Source organism: Trachurus trachurus, assembly GCF_905171665.1.
Source record: "Trachurus trachurus genome assembly, chromosome: 21".
Taxonomy (NCBI): domain Eukaryota; kingdom Metazoa; phylum Chordata; class Actinopteri; order Carangiformes; family Carangidae; genus Trachurus; species Trachurus trachurus.
The window spans coordinates 2,333,930-2,354,741 of NC_139899.1; the positions used below are offsets into that span (position 1 = coordinate 2,333,930).

At 40.0% G+C, this 20,812-nt stretch overlaps 1 protein-coding gene across 1 annotated transcript in view; it reads left to right on the forward strand.

The window, feature by feature from the left end:
* Nucleotides 1-19,707: 19,707 nt before the first annotated feature.
* The window catches only part of LOC311004736 (collagen alpha-3(VI) chain-like), a gene marked incomplete at both ends in the record, with an annotated part of 10,964 nt that continues 9,859 nt past the window's right edge, over nt 19,708-20,812 (forward strand). Inside the window, one exon of the mRNA XM_083996905.1 lies at nt 19,708-19,735. Within this exon, the coding sequence (XP_083853031.1) occupies nt 19,708-19,735 (28 nt within the window). The remainder of the gene's footprint in view (nt 19,736-20,812) is intronic.

A 20,812-nucleotide genomic window follows, 5' to 3' on the forward strand; every position in this document is an offset into this window, starting at 1 on the left:
CCAGCTGTTGGGTTACAGTGGGGGAGAAAACACACAAATTAGCTGCTTTGCACATGAAGTTAAAACTAGTCGGCATTAACAATTCTGTAGGCACCAAGGATTTAACATACAGGCAAGATTGAATTGAACAAAAATAGAGCTGCAGAGAAAACACTCCTGATGATAAAAACAGAATCTGATCATCTGACCTCCTGACGACAGTTCTATGCAAGATTAAGAGCTGAAATTGACAACATTGTTGGTAAATCAGTTGATTGGGGACAGTCATGGCACGTTCACAGTACCAACTCACTGTCATTGTAAAGGCATTGTACCATTATAAAAGATGAAAATAGGCCGCGCATGTCAAATTTGCATGGGAATGCTTAATGTGAATAAAGCGGAGGCAGATTTAGGTGGGACATGGTAACAATTCTCCTTTTTTTCTTTGTTGGATAAACAGCAAACGGGAATCTTGGTGTCTTAAGCCAAACTGAAAGACAATGAAAGGTTTCATTCAACCTACTTGGGGAGTGAATGGTACCAATTTGTGAACATAATGTTTAGGTAACATCCCCTACTGAGTTGATGAAGTGAACTTATTGGCCAACAGGTGCTTATTTCCACATCCTCATGATTTTTTCATTTGGAGTATGCTCTAATTCCAGTGTTATTATGTGTTCTCTTCTTGATCTCTAAGTCCTGGAGGACATATCTGGCTAGTAACGGTCTGTGTTGTATTCCTAAATAACCTTAGATGTGGTCCAAATGTTTTATTTTTCAGATCTGCCACACCTACTGTATAAGGTACATCCAGGTCTACTTGTTTCTATTTAAAAAACGAGTTTCACCCTTGCCTTCTCTTTCTGGGGTGTTTCTATTTCATACTAGACGTTTTAAGCCACTGACTACTTTGCGTGCGTAACAGTGTCTTTTCTTATGCAGTTTCCTACTGTGTTTATGAAATAGCTTTCTTTTGTTTGTGGTCCAGTTGTTTTCATGACTCTGCTCATGAGTCAGAGATGTCTAAACCTTGTACTTGTCCGTCTTTTATGTTGTTGCCGTCTTCCAGGCAAAGCAGACCAGAATAATAGTATTGATCAAGGGTCAGTGACTTGGAGCGTAGGCCCAGATCAGCTGCTTTAAAACCTCTCTGCCACATGTATCTGTCCTGTGAGCTGTGGAGCTTTTGCACAATTCAATCATCACATTGCTGATTTTTTTTTTTAATTCTCTGTCAAGTCTCTGTCAGTGGAGTATACCCAAGTATTTCACATGATCCACTTAATGCTGCATGGGTTTCAGAGGATGAGGTAATGGCACTCAAGCTGGCAGACAGTGGCACACACACACACACGCACACACACACTCAATAGTGCTCAGGAACATCACATTATAGCCTTGTTTTCCACAGCCCATGTAAGAAAACTCAAATGACTGGCTAGTCTAATCTAATTTCTGCTTATGCAAGTGAGCGGCAATGGTAAAAACAAGCACGCAAGTTTGACAGAAGAACAAGTCCTCCTATCATTCACTCCTGCTATACAAAAACCTCTCCCACAGTTTAATTCTCACACTTGAATAGCCACTCAGTATACAAGGTCTTCACATGTATTTACTTAGTAGGTGTGTGCAAGCTAATTTACTGTATTGTACGAAGAAAACATTAACAAAAGTAAAAACCACTATAATATTCTTGAGAGCATGTTGATCTCCATCTCTTCACCAATGAAATATGGTTTTTACACTATATCTTTGAAGGAATTCCTACATTAAATTTGCTGTTGATGCTCAACAACTGAACAGGTGCACATTTAAATGACTCCTTCTGTTTGCAAAGGGATGGTTGGGCTTGGTAACAGAAGAGGACATAATCCTGGAATAGTTTTACCAGCAAAGAAACAGTTCAGACGAAGCGTACATTTTTAACTTTATTCTAATTCAAACTACTACTAATGGAATTTCCAACGTGGCCCCATTGGAATTGGTGCCAGGACTTTTATATTTGGGAGAGGTCCCAAAAGCTGTCTGGCAAATGCTCCAAAATACTTTTAAATGCATGAATTAGAAAGCCAATAAGAATATATGGGGTGCTCGCAGGCAGGAGTTTAGTCCACTGAAATACACAAAGTCAGTGCCTCGCACTGCAGTTTAAGTGACAGAAATCTCAAAAAAGCAAGAACAGGATTATAGTTTTATGTTGAATCAAACGGTCAGATGCTAATGTCTAATTTTCATCTTTTTAACATCACCACGACACGAGTGAGCGTAGCTGTGACTTACCTTGATGTTGTCTGAGTAGCCCTCGGGCAGTATTTCCTCTGAAGGCACACCAGGCTGACTGCAGGGCAAACTAAGTAGCAGACAGTAATGCTAATCACATGTCTAGTTAACCAGGAGGAAGAAAGCCAGAGAGACAAGCCTCCCCTCCGCCCCTCTTGACTTTGCTTCAAAGGGTCAGGCTGTGTGCCTTGCCTCATTCACAGCAGATTTATTTTGCATACATGTTGGGGAAAGTACCTGATTACCCATAAATCAATCAGCTTGTAAGCAATTATTTTGGGGCATCTTGTTGCTTGGACCGTTTCCAAATATGCAGTGATCATGAGGTTATTCAGAGGCCAGTTGGGCCGAAGCCCCAGTCACATGTCGTAGAACATATATTACAGGAGAGAGCGCCGCGGTAATACAAAACGTCAACACCATTATTAGACAAGTGACAAGTTTTTTACTCTGAATGAATAATCTAAAATATGAAATTTTACAACAGCAGCAAAATAAAACAATGCCTAATCTTCTCAGTCTGTTAATAATTGATGCAGTGTTTATTTTAAGGTTTTACTTAGAGGCAGATTGTAGTTATAAGACTGTTATTTGCACAGTGGGAAGGTCGACCTTCCTTCGTCAGCAAGGAATCTTATTCCATTCATGCAGCCAAATATTTACACCTGGGATTACAACAAAAAAATTGCAAGTGTTTTTATATGTCGACATCATTTTGTTAATCTAATGTGATGTGAAAGCAGAGTTGGAGAGAGTAGGAATGACCACAGGAAACTCCCAATCAATTATGAGAGAAATGTACACTCTAAGTCAGACAAGAAGAATCCAATTGCATATGAAAATCATACCGGCTGAAGTTGGAGCATTTTCCATTGTTCATTTATTTATCTGATTCTCTTCCCATAAACATCAAGACTAACTCTCATTTCCTCCCTCGCTGGTTTATATTTTCCAAGGGGTTGATTTGAGCCATGTGACCAGTCCAGCAATCCGGTTTTCTTGTTTGCTCAACCACCAGATCCCTGTCATCCTCTGCTGGAGTAAATAAACATGTGGTGGTTAGTCGCACACAGTTTGTTTTTACACTTGCACTGTAGCTATTTACAAACACAGTAGACGCTGAGTTTGAAGCTCTATGCACAGCTCCACTACTTCCTGAACTTAAGGCTGCTCTTTTATTTCCTGTCTTACATTATTGGACAAACTGATTAATCAAGGTGTGTCTGGGTAGTCACAATGGTCAGACACACCTGGATTAATCAGTTTATAGAGCCCATTGAGGGCAGTGTCCTGCTCTCTGAAATAAAAGCATGTTTATTTAAAGCAGAAGTAAGCGATCCGGTCGTTTTGGCTAATGCTGCGTTCCAGGCAGGCTTTTGAAACCGTAAATTACAGCTTCAAGTCACGACTTACGACTTTGTAGCGTTCCAGGCAACCCACTCGTGTTTTTCCGACCTGTTTTACCTGTGAAAGTCACTATAACGGCCACTCGTAACTTCCGACCCGTGAACTCGTACCAGATCAAACTGGTACGACTTCACAGGTCGGAAAAACACGAGTTACTAGTTGCCTTGAACGCACCATAACGTCATGTCAGCCGATGGAGTTAGCAGCCCCCGCCCTCGTCATGGATCTATTGGTCCTCGTCCCTACGTCACCACATTCACGCGCATCCCTTGGCTGCACACACAGCCCTTCATGCCGTTCTCTCTCCTCATTGGATAAAACTTGTAGGATACGAGAAAAGTTTTCTCGTCGGCTCAGAGCAGAGCAGAGTGACTGAGAGACCCGTGTTTCGGTCCAAACACTCTATGTAAGTGATTGCTGTGGGAAGATATAACTATTTAAGACTTATATTAACACAAAAATATCGCTTACTTCTGCTTTAAAGGGACAACGAGGAGTTTTGGAAAAGCGAAGTGTTTTCACACTACATTTATGAGCCTCCGCGCGCACCGTGAAATTCTTTGATCGGCGCAAGACGGACTCATGTTTTCATTCATCAAGAAATAAAGTCAGAGGTTGGAAGACGATCACATAGCCTACCGTCGTAGTTCCGACCATAAACGGTGATTCCCGAAAGTGAAACCGAAAGTAAAGAAACTCTGGTCGGCTCGACCAGCATTTCCACCACCACTAATAATAACAAAATTACGATAGAGACAAAACAATATATTTATCGAAAATGGGCCCATTAACAAGTGTGGGTAGCGGAGATTCATCCACATTAACGCGAGACTTTTTTATAACCAAATAGAAACTCCTCGTTGTCCCTTTAAATATAGCATGAAAAGGATCTCTGCTGTTCACTATGGTCTTGTCCTTACAGCGCAAACACATATTGCACACAGAACTAAAAGGCAAGGCAAGGCAAGACAAAGCATCTTTATTCATATAACGCATTTCATACCAAGGCAACTCAATGTGCAAAACTTTTCTTTTTTTTTTTTTTTTTTAAAGAACAGCATAAAAACAGAAAACAAAAAACACAGAGTTAAAAGCAGGAGCAAAGAAGAATAAAAAAGTAAAAAGGTCCCCATGCAGACTTTTTAAACAGTATAGCCTAGTGGTTTCAGAATAGATCCAACATTTGTTCAGATAGATAGTTCAGAGAGCACATGGACAAATATTAACACAAAAAAAGAAACTTTGTGGATGACATGATACACATTTCTGAAGCTGATGTGAAATGTTTAACTGTCAGATGGAAGACGATGCATTTTGGTTAAATAAATAAATAAATGCAATAGCCTGATTCGATTACAAGCAAATTTTACAGGGCACCTTTAAGGGAAAATTATCAGACAAACTGAATTTATTTAGTGTGTAAAATTTGCAAAAAATGGTGTGCGACTCTTCATTATACACCTGTCATACAATCATACAGACTGCACTGCAGTGACTCTTATTCTTAAAATCTTGTTAGTTTGTGTTTGCTTGTGTGAAGTCTGTCTGTCTTTTGTCATGTGTACTGTGTTGTGGAGAGTGGAGACAGACATTTTAATATAATTTAACAGGGAGCTGACAAAATGTGCAAAAAAAAAATTGCTCAGATCATCTTAGAATCTTAATGATAAAAAAAACAAACAACAAAAAGCAAACACACAAGAAAACCTTACTGGCCATCACATGAATTGCCAGATAAGTGGAAATCTGCCCTAAAATACCAAGACCCCAAAACAGAAACTCTTTGAAAGCGGTTAGAAAAACAGTGCAACAAAGGTTTAGTTTGGCTTCAGTACAGTCAGTTCCTGCAGTCATCTCCGTGTGTATGTTAGCATTCAATTCCACCTCTCTTTTTATCTTGGATAACACCCAGTGCAAACAAGCTAATGTGTATGAAAATCCTGGACAGCACGTGACAGCAGCTTGTATGTTTGATTCTCTCTCCCCCTGTGCTGGCCAGCTGAATCCTCACCAGGGTAACATTTACCCAAATGCCGTATGATATGCTAAATAACATACAAAAGATTGTTCTAAGTCTTAGTAAAATCGGAACTGGCAACAATATTAAATAGTTTCAAGAAAAACACAGGATATCTCTAAATGGGCTAATTTTAATCAGCCCCAGCTCACCGAGTCTGCTCCGGTCTGCTCTCATTCATTTTCCGACTGTGGATGATTGACAGGTGCCAGGTCCCGCCCTCGCCATTGACCGACTGTTGGGGCTAATTTCATTCAGCCCACAGGCCGAGCGGTTCTGACCAATCAGCAGCGGGCTGACGCAGGGTCAGTGATTGACAGGCGTCATGTCCCGCCCCCTTGGTTCACTTGTCATTGGGGCTAATTTCATTTAGCCCAACACCGCTGTTTTCAGACCAATGACAGGAACCGGAGGAAAAGTTGTGTTGTTGTGGGAGGGAGAAGACAGAAACAGCGGCACTAGGCGCTAGCATCACAGGTAGCTACTTTACTGCTCTAAACTGTCTTTGCTAACATGAACGAAGTGGAGTATGTGTCTGCTCAACACTGAATTTATCTTTTTCTTGTAACGTACTCACTATCCATGAATGACATCATATCCTGTTACTGATAGTGACAGATTATGTATTGACTTATCTGTAACCTTGAACCATTGCATGTGCAAACTGTGATGACATGAGGCTTAAGCAATGATAAAATGGCAAACATTATTTTCTAACATATATATACAATGTATACTGTTGTATTTTTGAGTGCAGGATGTAAACGGACTCAAATATGTGTTTAGAGCTATGTTCACCTAAAGTCTTTAGTCGTGCTAGCACAGTCTGTACTCAGGTATAGCACTTTGACCAACACCAATGCGTTAAAGTTCAGAATTTAAAACGTTTCTCATGGTCATTATATTAGTCTTAAAAGTTCTGTATTTTACACTTGTTCTGTGTTTTATTGTGTTAATAAGTAGAATAGTTTTAAGAATCAAAAACTATCTCGGTGTAGTTTTCCATCTCCTCTCTCAGGCTGCTCTCTGGAGTCGGAGACACAAAATTCCTGTAAGGTTGGACGGTGGGTCCTGGTGGGTGGGGCTTATGGCATAACTCAGAGCAGTGACTGCTTTTTTGTGATGACATAAGGTTACAGTTAAGTCCTGACGACTGTTTTTAAGGCTCAATCTCTGAGCTGTTTGCATTTCTTAGTGGACTGAGATTTTGATACTGTCACAGTATTGGACCCCGGACCTGCTATATAATTTAGAAAAACGAGGACATTCATAAATTGGACATTTAAGCTGTTTGTGTTCTAATGTTTGCTTATTAGAACTAAGCAAAAAGTACAAATGAAGCTGATGAAATGCCATGAAGAAATGACCATGCAACTGCAGTGATCTGTTCGAAGGCTGGTACAAAACCTCCCCCTATTGGTGTTGACACAGCACTGAAATACACACACTCGACATGAGAGACACTAATAATGACCATCAGGCCTCCATTTTAAACAATCCCAGTCTTAATCAATGAGTTTCATAATCTTTTATTACTATGTGTTTTTTTAATTTTTTTAATTTTTGGACAACATGAAAGACGAGTGAAGATTATAGAGGGACCCCATTAACCCCTGTTCTCACTTGGTTTAAACTATAGATTTCTATCCCAAAGTGGAACCAAACAATTAGAAAGAATGAATGAAAGAATTTAAACCAGCCACAGACTTTATCTGCATTTTCTTCTCTTGACCAGTCGTCATTATGTGGTTTTGGCATCTCCCTCTGATGCCTGATTTTCTCTCCCATTTTAAGATTAGGTCCTTTTAGTGTAAGCATTTGCTTTGATAGAGACATACTGATTACCTCTCTGTGGTTGGTTTATCATTAGACTTGGCCCTCATCTCCAGTAATCACTGGAGAGCAGGAAAAGGGCCTGTTTTCAATGCTGTGTTGGGGCCATAAGAGGAGGAAATACCCCCACCCTCCACCCGTCATAACAGGAGGAAACAGTCCAACAAAAGAAAAAAAACTGAGTTTATGAGCTTTTTTTCATAGTCAAACTAATCTGACTGATCCCTGACTTTTTTGTGAAATTGTTGCAAGGTATTTGAATTGCAATGAAAGGTTTTACATGTGACACTGGGAAAATCCCTGTTATTAATTTCACTGTTGGCCATTTAAGTCATACTGACATTATCCTGCTGCTGTGCTGTTTAGTGCTACCATAGTTCAACTGAAGGATTAGCAGGTGCATAAAACAGAGCAGTCGATCCTTCCTTGGATGCCAGACCATGTGGAGTCTGAATGGGACGAATTGGAGCTGAAGATGAGAGACTGCGTGAGATAATGAGTGCTTGGAGGGAACATTAAAGTGTCACACAGACTTGACTGCAGTACAGCCTCATAGGCACCTTGAATGACAGGCACAATGAAAAGTCTAGTAGAAACAGACAGGAATGAATGCACTGACATTAGTTACTGCTGCTCACTGCTGGTGCTGTAGAGAATGGCAGAAAGGCATTGAGGCAAGTGGGCCAAGCATACAGGTCAAATTTTTCCATATATATATATATATATATATATATATATATAGAAATCAGTTCACAGGCTGTTAAAGGCAACTGAGAAAGTTGAGGAAAGTCTCAATTTTCAAGTTATGTTACAATGCCTTCATATATGGGCAATAAAAAAAGCGCAATTAATACATGGGAATTGCATACAGTCCATATAAAAGTGACTGTAAACTGAAATAGAGATAGAATTTTTTATATTCAATGGTTCTTTGTGTGTTCTGTAATGGAGATTATAGTGCCAGTAGTTTTATAGGAATCCCCCATTGTAACATTTTAGAAGCTTTATGCTGGAAAAGTTTCCTTTCACATTTCCAGCTGGACGTGGCTGCCTGTCAATGCATTCTTTTTCTAATGTGAAAGCTGTTTGGATCAAGTGACAAAGGCTCATTATACATTGCTGCAGCACACATAGGTCTTTCAGAGTGTCACATACAGGAACAACTTCAACTGTCTCTGATTTGATTCCTTGTGTGTTTGTTTTCTGTTAACCACTCTCAGTGTGACAGCGAAATGTAAAGACTGAAAGTGGAAGGGAGAAGTGTTGAGATTTCTTTCATATTCCATGTATTAGCCCTGACGCTGTCCTTCCAAGAACAACAGCATCAGTCATCTTCAGGATTGCCAGCAGTAGGAATTATGAATCTTATTTGCCGGAGCAATCAGTAGCGCACTTTACCAAAAGTTCTGTTAGTCAGTGTTACTGTCAGAGTGGGGAAATAACAGGACCCAAATGCAGACCGCAAGGATACAGGGTTCGGTGGCACAGAAAGGATGTATTCACTCACAAGTTGCATGGGGAAACACAGGAGCATGGGGGAGGTAATCAAACAGGCAGAGAACTTAACAGGAAGACAGGAGTAAGACATGGACTTCAAAATAAAACAGGAAACAGGAACATAACAGGGAATGAAAGACACCATGACACAAGAAGACAGGACACAGAGCTTCAAAATAAAACAGTAACTAAACTTAAAGCAGTAAGCGATCCGGTGGTTTTGGCTAAGTTCTTGTCAGCCGATGGAGTTAGCAGTCCCCGCCCTCGTCATGGATCTATTGGTCCTCGTTCCTACGTCACCACATTCACGCGCATCCCTTGGCTGCACACACAGCCCTTCATGCCGTTCTCTCTCCTCATTGGATTAAGGTTGTAGGATACAAGGAAAGTTTTCTCCTCGGCTCAGAGCAGAGTGACTGACAGACCCGTGTTTCAGACCAAAAACTCTATGTAAGTGATTGCTGTCGGAAGATATAACTATTTAAGACTTATATTAACACAAACATTCCGCTTACTTCTGCTTTATCTAAACAGGGGAACACACAGAGGACGTGACAGTTGGTATCTTTTACCCATAAGCACAATTGTTCCCCAAACATAACCAAGGGCCATTTTGCTGATAAATGACTGGAATGCTATGGTCCCTTGAAGGCATGCGCAAAATATGTATTTGTCGTTACATTTGCAGTACTTGCAACTCATACTTTAATAAGACCAGTTAAAGAATAGTTTGATTTGTCAGGTTTATAGGATCCTGCTTAACCTACTGATTTAATAAAGAATATCCCTGGTATAAGGTCAATAGGTATGAATACTGTCAAAGTATCGGTCCACAGAGAAATGCTCTCGGCTCATCAGAAAGTGCCTTAAATTTAGTTGTTAAAGCAAATGTCATTGCATCAAATTCGAGTACAATGACCAAAGCTATTGTTACTTAGTTACATTATTAAACCCATTGTTTTTGAAAAACGTACATAAGTCTGAGTTAGTTCACGTGTACTTATGATTACAGCTGTGCACAGCAGTAACACGCAATGAAAATATCACACAAACGCTCTAATTAAGTGTCTGACTCCAGCTCAAACATCTGAGGTAAGATTATCACCATTTGTTGTGTTACGACCTGCGGTTAGCCTGGCCATGTGTCAGAAGACTTTCAGCCAATCAGAGGAGAGGCTCATTAGTCCTAAAGGGAAGCATGAGGGACGATAACAAATTTTGCTGGACGATATATTGTCCCACAAATTATTGACGATAAACGATATTATTGACACATTTTTTTGAGAACAAATGAACCACTAATATAATAATATTTCACAATAATGCAAGTAGACCCTTTTAAATGCGATAAACTTGTATTTCTCATGAGTATTTTTTTTTAACCATTGTAATTGGAATGACAAGAACTTACTATATAGCTACTATCCTAAAAAAAAATAAAATAAACAAAAAATAATAAGCAGTGCAGCTCTTCTGTCCAATAACGTTACTGAAGCTCCACTTTTCATTCAAACAAACTAATGTGACTTCCACAGATGTAAGATTTCATCAATGAGACTAGCATTTATCTCCTAAAAGATATTAAACCAGCCGGCGGTAAACCTCTAAAAACCTGCTGATAAGTTTTCTTAGTCGTTTTCTCCCCCAATGACGGAGGTTGACCGGCCCGTGAGCTGCTGCAGACAGACGGCTGCAGACTGTGGGAAGCCCCGCTCCTCCTGCTCGCCGCTACCACATTAGCTCCAAAACGTCGGAGGAAAACTCCTAACAGGCGATATGTGGATAAACTGACACAGACTGGGGGTCTAAACTGTGACTTTCTGGCATGAAAAAATATTAAAACTTTAAAAAGTGACGTGTTAACAGCGCTGCAGCAAGAATTACGTAAAATAGCTTTTAGCTGCTTAGCTTTACAGCTAGCGCTGCCGGTTGCTGCCAATGCATTCTGGGAAACAAAGATCCTGGATGACTGAAAAGAGGGTTCACTCCTTTCATTCTGCAAAACAAACGGCCCAGGTGCTGAGACCGATGCACAGAGTGAAGCCTCTTGTCATCCAGCCTGGTTGGAGGAAAACAAATATGTGCGCATGCACATGGCGATTTATCGAGGCCGGAAAAACTATCGAATTCATTTTCATTTATCGTGCGATTAATTGATTTATTGATTATCGTCCCAGGCCTACATGAGAGGGGAGAAATAGATGCTTTTGATGCTAAAAACCACAAAATAAACCTAATTATGTTTATCGAAACTTAACTTGAAATATTTGAAAAATGAAGAGTTCCCCTTTACTCCCTATATCTCTGGTGTCCTCAGGGTCCACTGTTTCCACCATTGCCTCCTTCAAAAAACACTGGGTTACCGAGGGCAACAGCTGTGTGCATCATTTTGTCTTTCCAAGTTGCCTGGCAAAAGAGCTGAGTCAGAACATCTCCAGCAGTCAGCAGCATTTTGCAGTTGCTGTAGGAGGGAGGGGCCTCACCTGCTGAGTCATGAAGGATGTAACACGAATAGAAAAAATATAGAAAAGTTTTTGGGATAAATCAAAACTGACAACATACTTTTAAACTTGGTGATACATGGTAGCTGAAAAAACAACAGATCTAGATAGCACACCTACATTGTGAACTTCAGACTTAAAAGTATAATTATGGTTTTTATTTCAGCTTCTTATTTTGGTAGGTTTGACTGTCATTCCCAGCAGTCATGACTACATTATACTCACAGTGTTATTGCTGGTATCTTTTGCTAAAAATAAGTCAAATATGGCAGGAGACACACGCAGTTTAGACAGACTTTCTGGCTCAACTCTGACCAACCTTTCTTCCTGTAGTTACAGTTACAATAAAACTGAATGACATTGCAGAAAACCATTGTGCTGTACATGTACAGTATTACAGGAAAAAATGCGGTTTAGATAACCTGATATAACCTGCAGTTTCTTGCCTGTTGGACTTTGTTGTGGCAATGTCACTCACTATCCAGATCCGATTTAGCACCAAAGCAAATCAATTGGTATGCAATTTGTTATTACTCAGAAAACTATAACTTTCAAAAATAACATATAATTTACAATGAAAATCGGCCAGATGACCTGAGACTTGTGGCACTACGAGAACTGGCAGTAGCAGGTTAAATTATGTAGAAAATAGAATAAGCTATAAAAACTTTCATTGGGTGAATACACATGAATTCAATTATGTTCAGCAGCTATGGCTGTTATTGTTTATCAGTATGCAAGACAAACTGCTGAATGCTTCTCTAGTGTGGCAGAGAAACTTGGAAACGATCTTTCAGCAATGAGTTCTCATATTAGTCTGTTGTGATCAATAGATCAGCAAACAACCACCTACTTACATGTCCCTTTGCAGTGTCCCTTTGCAGCCCTGTACCTTTTCCTGCTCTGCTGCCTCCCCCATGCCCCCATCTAATCAGTCTTTCTTAGTTTCCCCACATGGATAACAGGAGCAGCAGCTGTAAACTGTGCCTGTAAACTGTAAAACTGCAAATTGTTGAGTCTCAGTGGGATTTTTAGTATCATCAGACCTAGCACATAACTGAATGCCATTTATTTTACTGTTGAATAGCAGCAGCTAAGTGTGGGCAAAGTGGGTTTTATGTGTCTTGGTGTTAATGACATGAAAGTTTCCCAAAGAGACTCTGAAGCTACTTAATTGGTTTTCCTTTGGGTCACCTAGTGGCACTAAAAGTTCAGGTCACACAAGAAAAGTAGATGATTTTAATAGTAATAAAAAGCACCTGGAATTAGAGAAGTGGAGTTGAACAGCAGACAGAGAGCATGCACTTAAAGATAACGGTAAAGCACTTGAGCTGCACAATTAGGATTAATCGTTCATATGAGAGGTCAAGGTTCAATCACCGAACTCCACTAATCCAAATTGGACCTTGATCTTTTGACCAGCAGTAGAGACAGCTTCCTCTGTAGTGCAGCACTGAGTGTGAGAGCGAATGCAGCGCAGCAGTAGCAATCCATCCCTTCAAAGCAGCGTTTGCTTCACTACCATGTTGAAGTGATTGTCATGCCTGCGCTATTACGTAACAGCTGCTTCACTAAGTGAACCTGTAAAGCAGAACATTTGTAGTCTTAAACATTATTCCACGCTGTCAGACACTTGGCTGCATCGCCTCTACCACACCGAACACCCTGCTACATAGTTAAGGTTTTTCATGATTACAGGGTACTCAATGCAATATACCTTTTTGTGTTATGACAGTGAGTTGGACGCCTGTTTTAAAATTTGTCATGTTTGGCTGAAAACTTTGTAGTTTTAGTGAGTTGCAATCTTCTGGTTCAGCGTCCATGTCCTTACTGCTTTCGTATGATTTAAAGCAACAACTAACATGTTGTGCACATTAACAAAATCACATGGGGTCTACAGTCTGTCATATGATTCCATAACTAATCATATTAAACATATCAGCACCCATTTCTTCTCCATTAATCTCCACCTCCACTTCCTCCTCACCTCCTCTTTAGCATGAAACAGTGTCGGCGCTGTCTGTGACATTAAGAAAGAACAAAAACTGCGAGGCTGAGGAGCTGAAATTATTCCCAGATGTCAAGCAAGCCAACTCATTTATCCAAATCATGGAAATTATAACCTCTCAAGGTAAATACCACTCATGGAGCAGGAGTGGAAAAGGCGACGGTATTATGAGTCAGTTGCTAAACATTTGCAACTGTGAAGGGACTTTTCAGGACAAACGAGGACTATGACACAGAGTCTGACCATGTTTCCATCTTGAATTTGCTTGAAATATATTTTCATTCATGAATATGTACAGTACGTATGTAATTTATTATGGAGTAGCCATGGCTACCGGCTACACCATTAAAAGATTCCAGCTGTCAATTTAAGACACCCATTGAGAGTTCAATGGTGGGCATTGTTCAGTTGGATTGGTGAGTCAGAGAAGCACTGGAGGCGGGGGGAACTGTGTGGCTGCGCTTGGCACAGCGAGAGGGAGATGTGATACACCAGAAGCAAGCTACAGCAACTGTTGAGTGTTGGAAAGACATTTAGTCCCTGCCTCTTTTGTGGGGAGGAGGGGAGCCAGAGAAACAGCCAATACTTTTTTTTTGCAGAATAGACATTTACAGAAAATCTTGTGGTTGAGTTATCAGAACTGTAAGTTACAGTTTCCCCTCATACCAAATATCCTAATGGAAAACTGTTAATGATGCAAACTCTTCAAAGGGTTGGTAGTCCACAACGAACCTCAGTGGGGATTTGTTCTTGATTACAACATTGCAGAATCTGGTCCCGTTTTTTGTGTTTACCTCCCAGTAAGATTGAGTGGGTGGTGTGGGAAGAAGGTGTGGTCAGCTGCTCGTTCGTTGTCATGTAGGAAGAGTTGTAGCACGGCTATGGGAAAACTTAGGGGGGAATATTCCAGAAAGGTTTGCCAAACCCAAAATGACCATGGAAATATGTGTGCATCATGTGACTGGCCATGTTAGTGTGAGCTCCTTTGCTCAAAGTGGTTTGTAAAAAAAAAAGAAGAAAAAAAAGAAGAAATACAGCGGAGCCATGAACCCATTTCAAAGAAAAATAATTGAGTAATGACATTTGGACAGAGTTGACTTGTTCCTTCACATTTAGTGGCTTGCATTTCCTGAGGTCATCCTCTCTTCCAAAGAGAAGCCTGGATGAGCGATACCTCCATGTTAAACCCTGTTAGCTTTAGACAATGGCTTCCTTTAAGGTATATAGACGCTGTTCTGTTTAGCATACACATGGGAAATAACAGAAACAAGTGAATGGCAAACTTCATGTGGTTGCTTCATATACACTCTAAAACATATTTAAACCAGATTGTTTTCTTTGCTGTGTAGGCACTGGCACCACAGCCTCCATAAAACACAAGAATCTGTTACATAATGTGCATTTGCACAGGAAGACACATTATTATAGAGCTTAGAGAGTTTAGAGCAGAAAGTAGTGTGAGGAGGTTGAAATTACATCCCCAGTAAGCTGTGGCAGTTAAACTGATAAATTATGAAACCTAAAATAGTTTTTATTTAACTTACTGTACTTTTACGGCACAATAACAAAAATCATAAAACTTCATATTGATGACAGTAGTGAAAACAACACAACAGTAAATGAGTACATCAGTGAGGCTTAAGCACTCATTATCTACTCACCCTCATGTGGACTAAGGGCTGGGAGAAGTTTCAGAGTCCTCCGTGACTTCTCTGAGTTACAGGGGGTCTCGGCGTAGCAGTGCATGTCCATATAAAGGTTGCAAATGGATACCACTTCTCTTTGTAACACACACCAAAAAACATCCAAATACCTCCATGCTGCTCGTATGTAATGTCCGTCTTGTATTGAAGCCCCGAAATGCGAAATTATTCCGAAAAAAATTAAATAAGTCTATATTTCAAGCTTGTTTGTAGCGGAAGCTCCTCTTCCTGCTCTTCCCTCTTCCTGGTCTTCAATACAAGACGGACATTATACGAGCAGCATGGAGGTATTTGGATGTTTTTTGGTGTGTCCTTTTGTTACAAAGAAAAGTGGTATCCATTTGCAACCGTTATATGGATGCACTGCTACGCCGAGACCCCCTGTAACTCAGAGAAGCCACGGAGGACTCTGAAACTTCTCCCAGCCCTTAGTCCACATCTTTAAAGGTATTTTCAGTAAAATGTGAAACAATTATTGACACAAGCACTAAACATTCTGTAAGCCAATCAAACTGAGCGCATCCAAAGTCTGTAGATGGCAGGAAAGAGTGATATCCACAGGCTAACAAGCTAACAGGCTAACATGCGCTGTGTTCACTGTCATTCTGGAATTCATACATTATTGAATCTGGGAAATATAAGTCAGGTGGCTAGTTGTTTGGCTGGTTTGTGCATCACTTTGGCCCAGACTGAAATATTGGATAGCTGATATGAATCTGGAAAAATAACTTCCATCAGCTTCAGATTGGAAAATGTTGGCATGCTTATTTGCTAAACTAATGATGAACACAGTATTCCTGCTAGCATCATCAGTTAAAAGTTGGCTTAAGCGACACTGTCCTATGGCTATGGCTGCAGACTCCTCTTAGTTTTTGCTCTTAAAACGCCTTAAACAAGTTGCATGGAGCTTTTACTAAAATCCCAGAGTTGATATCTGAGCTCAGGATGATGAAATGGCGTTGTTTGGTGTGGCCTGTAAACAACCAGAGTCACACAGCAACAGCTTTTTAGCATGACATTTTATGTTTCCATTCTCACTGGTGTGTTTGTAGGACTGAAATAAGAAGAATTGTGTCTCTTTTTAAATGTAATCATTTCATTTTGCAATTTGTATAATTAAGTTAAACTTATACCAAATGATATTATTTTGTTATTCATTTGAATGAATGCAATTTTTAAACTACATTTGTCATCTTGTCAGACTGCATCCCAACAATTGGAAAGGATGAACAAGATGCGCCTCAGCAACAATGGACTTCACAGTTTGCTTTTATCACTAGGTTTTTTGCAGCTTTAGTGTTTTGCAGTGTCTGCACAAATTAGCCAGAGCAGATTAGGATGCACATATGAAACTGAAGAGCCACATCAGTGTGATGTCCATTGTCCACTGGTATGGATCATCTGGACCACTCAGTGTCATTCCACAATATCAGTGTTTCATCCGATAAGAGCCAGGGAAATCAAAGGAAATAGGATAAGTGAAGGATGGTACACAGCTGTGCGCGCCTCATGTGTGCAACACATTTCCATTTTATAACTCCTCGTGGCCCTAAAACATTTTTTCTTTTTCTTTCTTTCTTTCTTTCTTTCTTTCTTTTTTTTTTTTTTTTTTTTTTTACCCTTGGCCAGCTGTTGGTCTGTCTGTTTTCTATTCAGCTTTCAAAACCCCTTCATTTCTTATTGACTCAATAGAGTGTGACAAAAATAATTGGGAGAAATTATTAATATCACGATAACTCAGCTCAAATCTATATTGTTCATGACTGAATGATGAAATTGAGTGAACGTAAGGTCAGTTTATTAATTAGGTTAGTTCAGTGCAGATAATAATGTATTAGCACGCGTCTCTTTTAAATGACGCTTTTCATCTGAGATGCATTTGCCAACGTTCACCCACTATAATCATCCATGTTTTCCCAATTATGGTTGCCATTGTTTATCTCACAAACAAAACATCATGCCTAAATAAAAGACATTACAGAGGTAGTTAGCAACCTCCCACTGTGAAGAACTAGCTAAATAAAAGACTGTTTTATTCCTTCCTCCTACTTGAGCGATGACTGTGTGTTTTTGACTTCCTCAGATGTAGAATCGCTGAGTTAGTTTGAGCTGATGAAGGAAGGGAAAAGAAGGAGCGCGTGGATCTTCTCTGCCTCACCCTGATCGACACTGCTGATCTGAAGTGATACAAGCCACAACTGCTGCTGTTGGAGAGGAGCGAGATTAAACAGATGCACGGTGTGATGAGTATGTCTGCAGCAGAATGTCAGGTCTTTTGGCAGATTTAAGGGGCTGGGTTCATCCCTTCAGAGGAAATGGCCTGTATAAATAGTTTTTGGCCTTGTTCTTGGGCTTGTCCCTTAGCAACGCCACACACACGCGTGCATACACATAAGCATGCAAAAAAAGAAAGAAATGACCAAAACAGTTCACACGCACACATTTTTGTGTGCATTTTGTATACTTGTGAGGACCATACATTCCCTGTGTGTAGTCTTACAGGGATTGTTTGACTCTGGGGCATTTAGTTGTGAGGATCAATTCCACTATCATATTTGTACACTATAGTGTCAGAGGCCAGTTAGCATGGCTTAGTTTAAGCTAGCAAAGCACAAACATTAGAAAAAACACAGGGAACAACTAACCCTTACACCTCTGGCTCTGTCCAAAGGTTGAAAAAAAAACATCTATTTACACATTTTATGTAAATGAATCAACAAATTAAAATCCTCTTCACCTGCACGTCTCAATTGACTGTTCGTGGCTCACATTGCAACTGGGATGGCAGTGAAAAGATCAGTGGAAAAAATAAGTCATAAAAATCAATGAGAAATGTAATATTATGGCAGAGTTACTGCTGACCTTTATCTTGATAAGTGTTTTCAACCCAGTGTGGACAAACTAAGATCGGATGTCTGACCCAAATGACCTCATTTGAGAAAAATGTAACAGTCAAAAGCAAACTGGTTTACAATAAAATCCACACACACATACACACAGACAGTGCCAGTGGAGAGGGGAGATAAGTTTCTGTTTCCTCGCTCTTTCTCTTTTACTGCCTTCTGCCCTTAAACCTCACTCAGCTGTGAGCAGTTTACTCTAACACCTGAATACGTAGCACATCTGGAACATCTGTCAAAGCTATGAGAGAGATCCAGTTCTGCAACTACTGCCTAATGGGGATATCAGCTTTAGGTGGAACACTGTATGTTTTCCGTTTTGTAATTACAAACAGTATTACAAATGTAAAATCAATAAAGATGTTTACATAATAGTTTGAAACTGATATGAGTCTCAAATGCAGCCAGGAACTGAGGAGAAAGGACCCAAATATAGACACGGTGGCCAGATGGATTCAATAGAGCGGTTTTTGATAAATCAAGAGTTTACAGGCAGACAAGTGGGTGAGGGCGAGTAGCTTAAATGTAAGGAAAATAAGAAATAAGCAGGGACAGATACCAGGAAAAAGGAAAGGAAACAGTGGAACAAGCTGTGAAAGAGTGATGGGGACACAGAGACGCCACAATTAGGTGAAAGTAATTTGGGAAGGGCAAGAAGGACAACAAACACCAGACATAGATACACAAGATAAAACTTTTTAAACAATGTACAGCGGCTGTGTCCCAGTTCAGGAGCTGCATCCTTCAGCATTTGAAGGCAGATTGTGACACAGCGGTGCAAATACACAACTGTCCTACTTCTAAGGCCCTCAAATACAGTATGTTGCAGCAGGGAAATGTGGCCTTCTTTTCCCGAAGAAGGACCCACCTGCTCAATTACAATCAATCATGGTGTAGAGACAATATCACTAAGGTACTTACATATAATACAGAGACAAGTTTGAAGACATGATTCAGTAAGCAAACATTGTTAAATAAGAAAATAAGACGAGTGTGGGTTACTTTGGCAAAATTCATACATAATTCATACCTCACACTTTATGAGAAATGAGGAATAGCTTTCTTCTAACTTATTAACGCAATTTCATAACACATTTGAAACAATCATCATGTACAAAACACACAAAGCCTTAAAGCTATGAGTCAACATCAAAACCTTCATACTCAGAAATACATAAACCTTCAAAGACCCTTTCCCTGCCCCTATGCATCCAATATTTGTCCATATTCTTCAAGTTTAGATTTTATAAACATTTTTTTGAAATGATAGATATTCTTACTTATTTTAATCTCGTCTGGTAATCCATTCCATAGTTTTACTCCCTGAACTGAAATGCACATCCTTCAGGGCCCGACCTGCTGCAAGATCCGTTGCATTTGAAAACAATACAGCAGCAAACAAGACTGATGGAGACCCCAAGGATTCCACTTTTAAATGTGAGTATTAGGTTTCAGCTCAGTTCAGCAGATAACGGTACAGCTGTTCAAAAAAGTTCCATGTTGTCAGCGTTGCTAGGCGATAGTTTGGTGATACAGTGGTGATTGCAGGCACAGCTGGGGCTGGGGCAGACACTAGGGCATGAAGCAAATCAACCAGCAGACACATGGTAAGTAGGGTAATTGCAACACAAAACAGGGAATAGTGCATCATCTACATCTTTTAGTTGAATTTTTACGGTATTTCATCAGGGAAGACCTATTCACTCCATTTCAGCATTTAGTGTGATAACAGTTTAGTGGTTTTTCTCTGCCCTGATTCTACTTCTGATAATTAACAGGTTTTATTGTGTGTTTATGCAGCTGTCACTCAAATAAAGTGCATTAGTGACGAGCAAAATGTTCAAACCTTGTTTTGGTTGTTTGGGTGTGTTGTCAGGAAATGAATTAATTTTGCCCTCTGTTTCTAGATTGCAGGAAGTTTCCAGCTGATTGGCAAGTCTCCATGCAACGTCCTGATAAGAGAAATATGCTTTGGCTTTTATGCTGACACAGCACAACCTTCCAAACTGTTGGCTCCCTCCCAGAGTCAGATGTCTTTCCAAACACTGGTTGCCGTTTTACCCTGGATGTAGTCACTTTATGTAAGACCTCCTAGGTTGAAACATAGGTGTCACTATTCATTCATCACAATTCAACAAAACATTCTTCACTTGTTATAAGTTGTGGCAGCTTCATGAAATGTGTTTTTTTTTTCACTTGTGTGCAGTCCATCAAAGGTTTATACAAAACCTTAGCAACTATGATACAGAGTCCATTTTAGAATGTTTGAGCACATGTAATGAAACACAGAGCAAGTTAAGCAGGTAATGAAAATAAATAAATAAAGAAAAAATGTCCAACTACTTGTGTGAAATGCAGCATCTTTTGATCGTTAAAAGCATATTCATCTTTGACAACACTGTGACAGAAGACAGACAGAATGTGATGGGATTCAAATACAGACTTGCCTGTTGTGGGGCAAATGGTTCCCAGAATCTTGGGTCAGTTTTGGGTCTGTTAAGGCCAAGGATGTATTAAAATAACAGCAGTGGATAAAATGTGCCAGTCTGGGGTAGGTTTGCTCGTTGCATGGGTGAAGATGCTGAAAATGATTCTGAGGCCTCCACATGTTTCAGATTTTTCAGTCAGATGACCTGCACTAATCATTTACTGCCTGTGAGACTTTTTTGAGTTTTATTGGACTG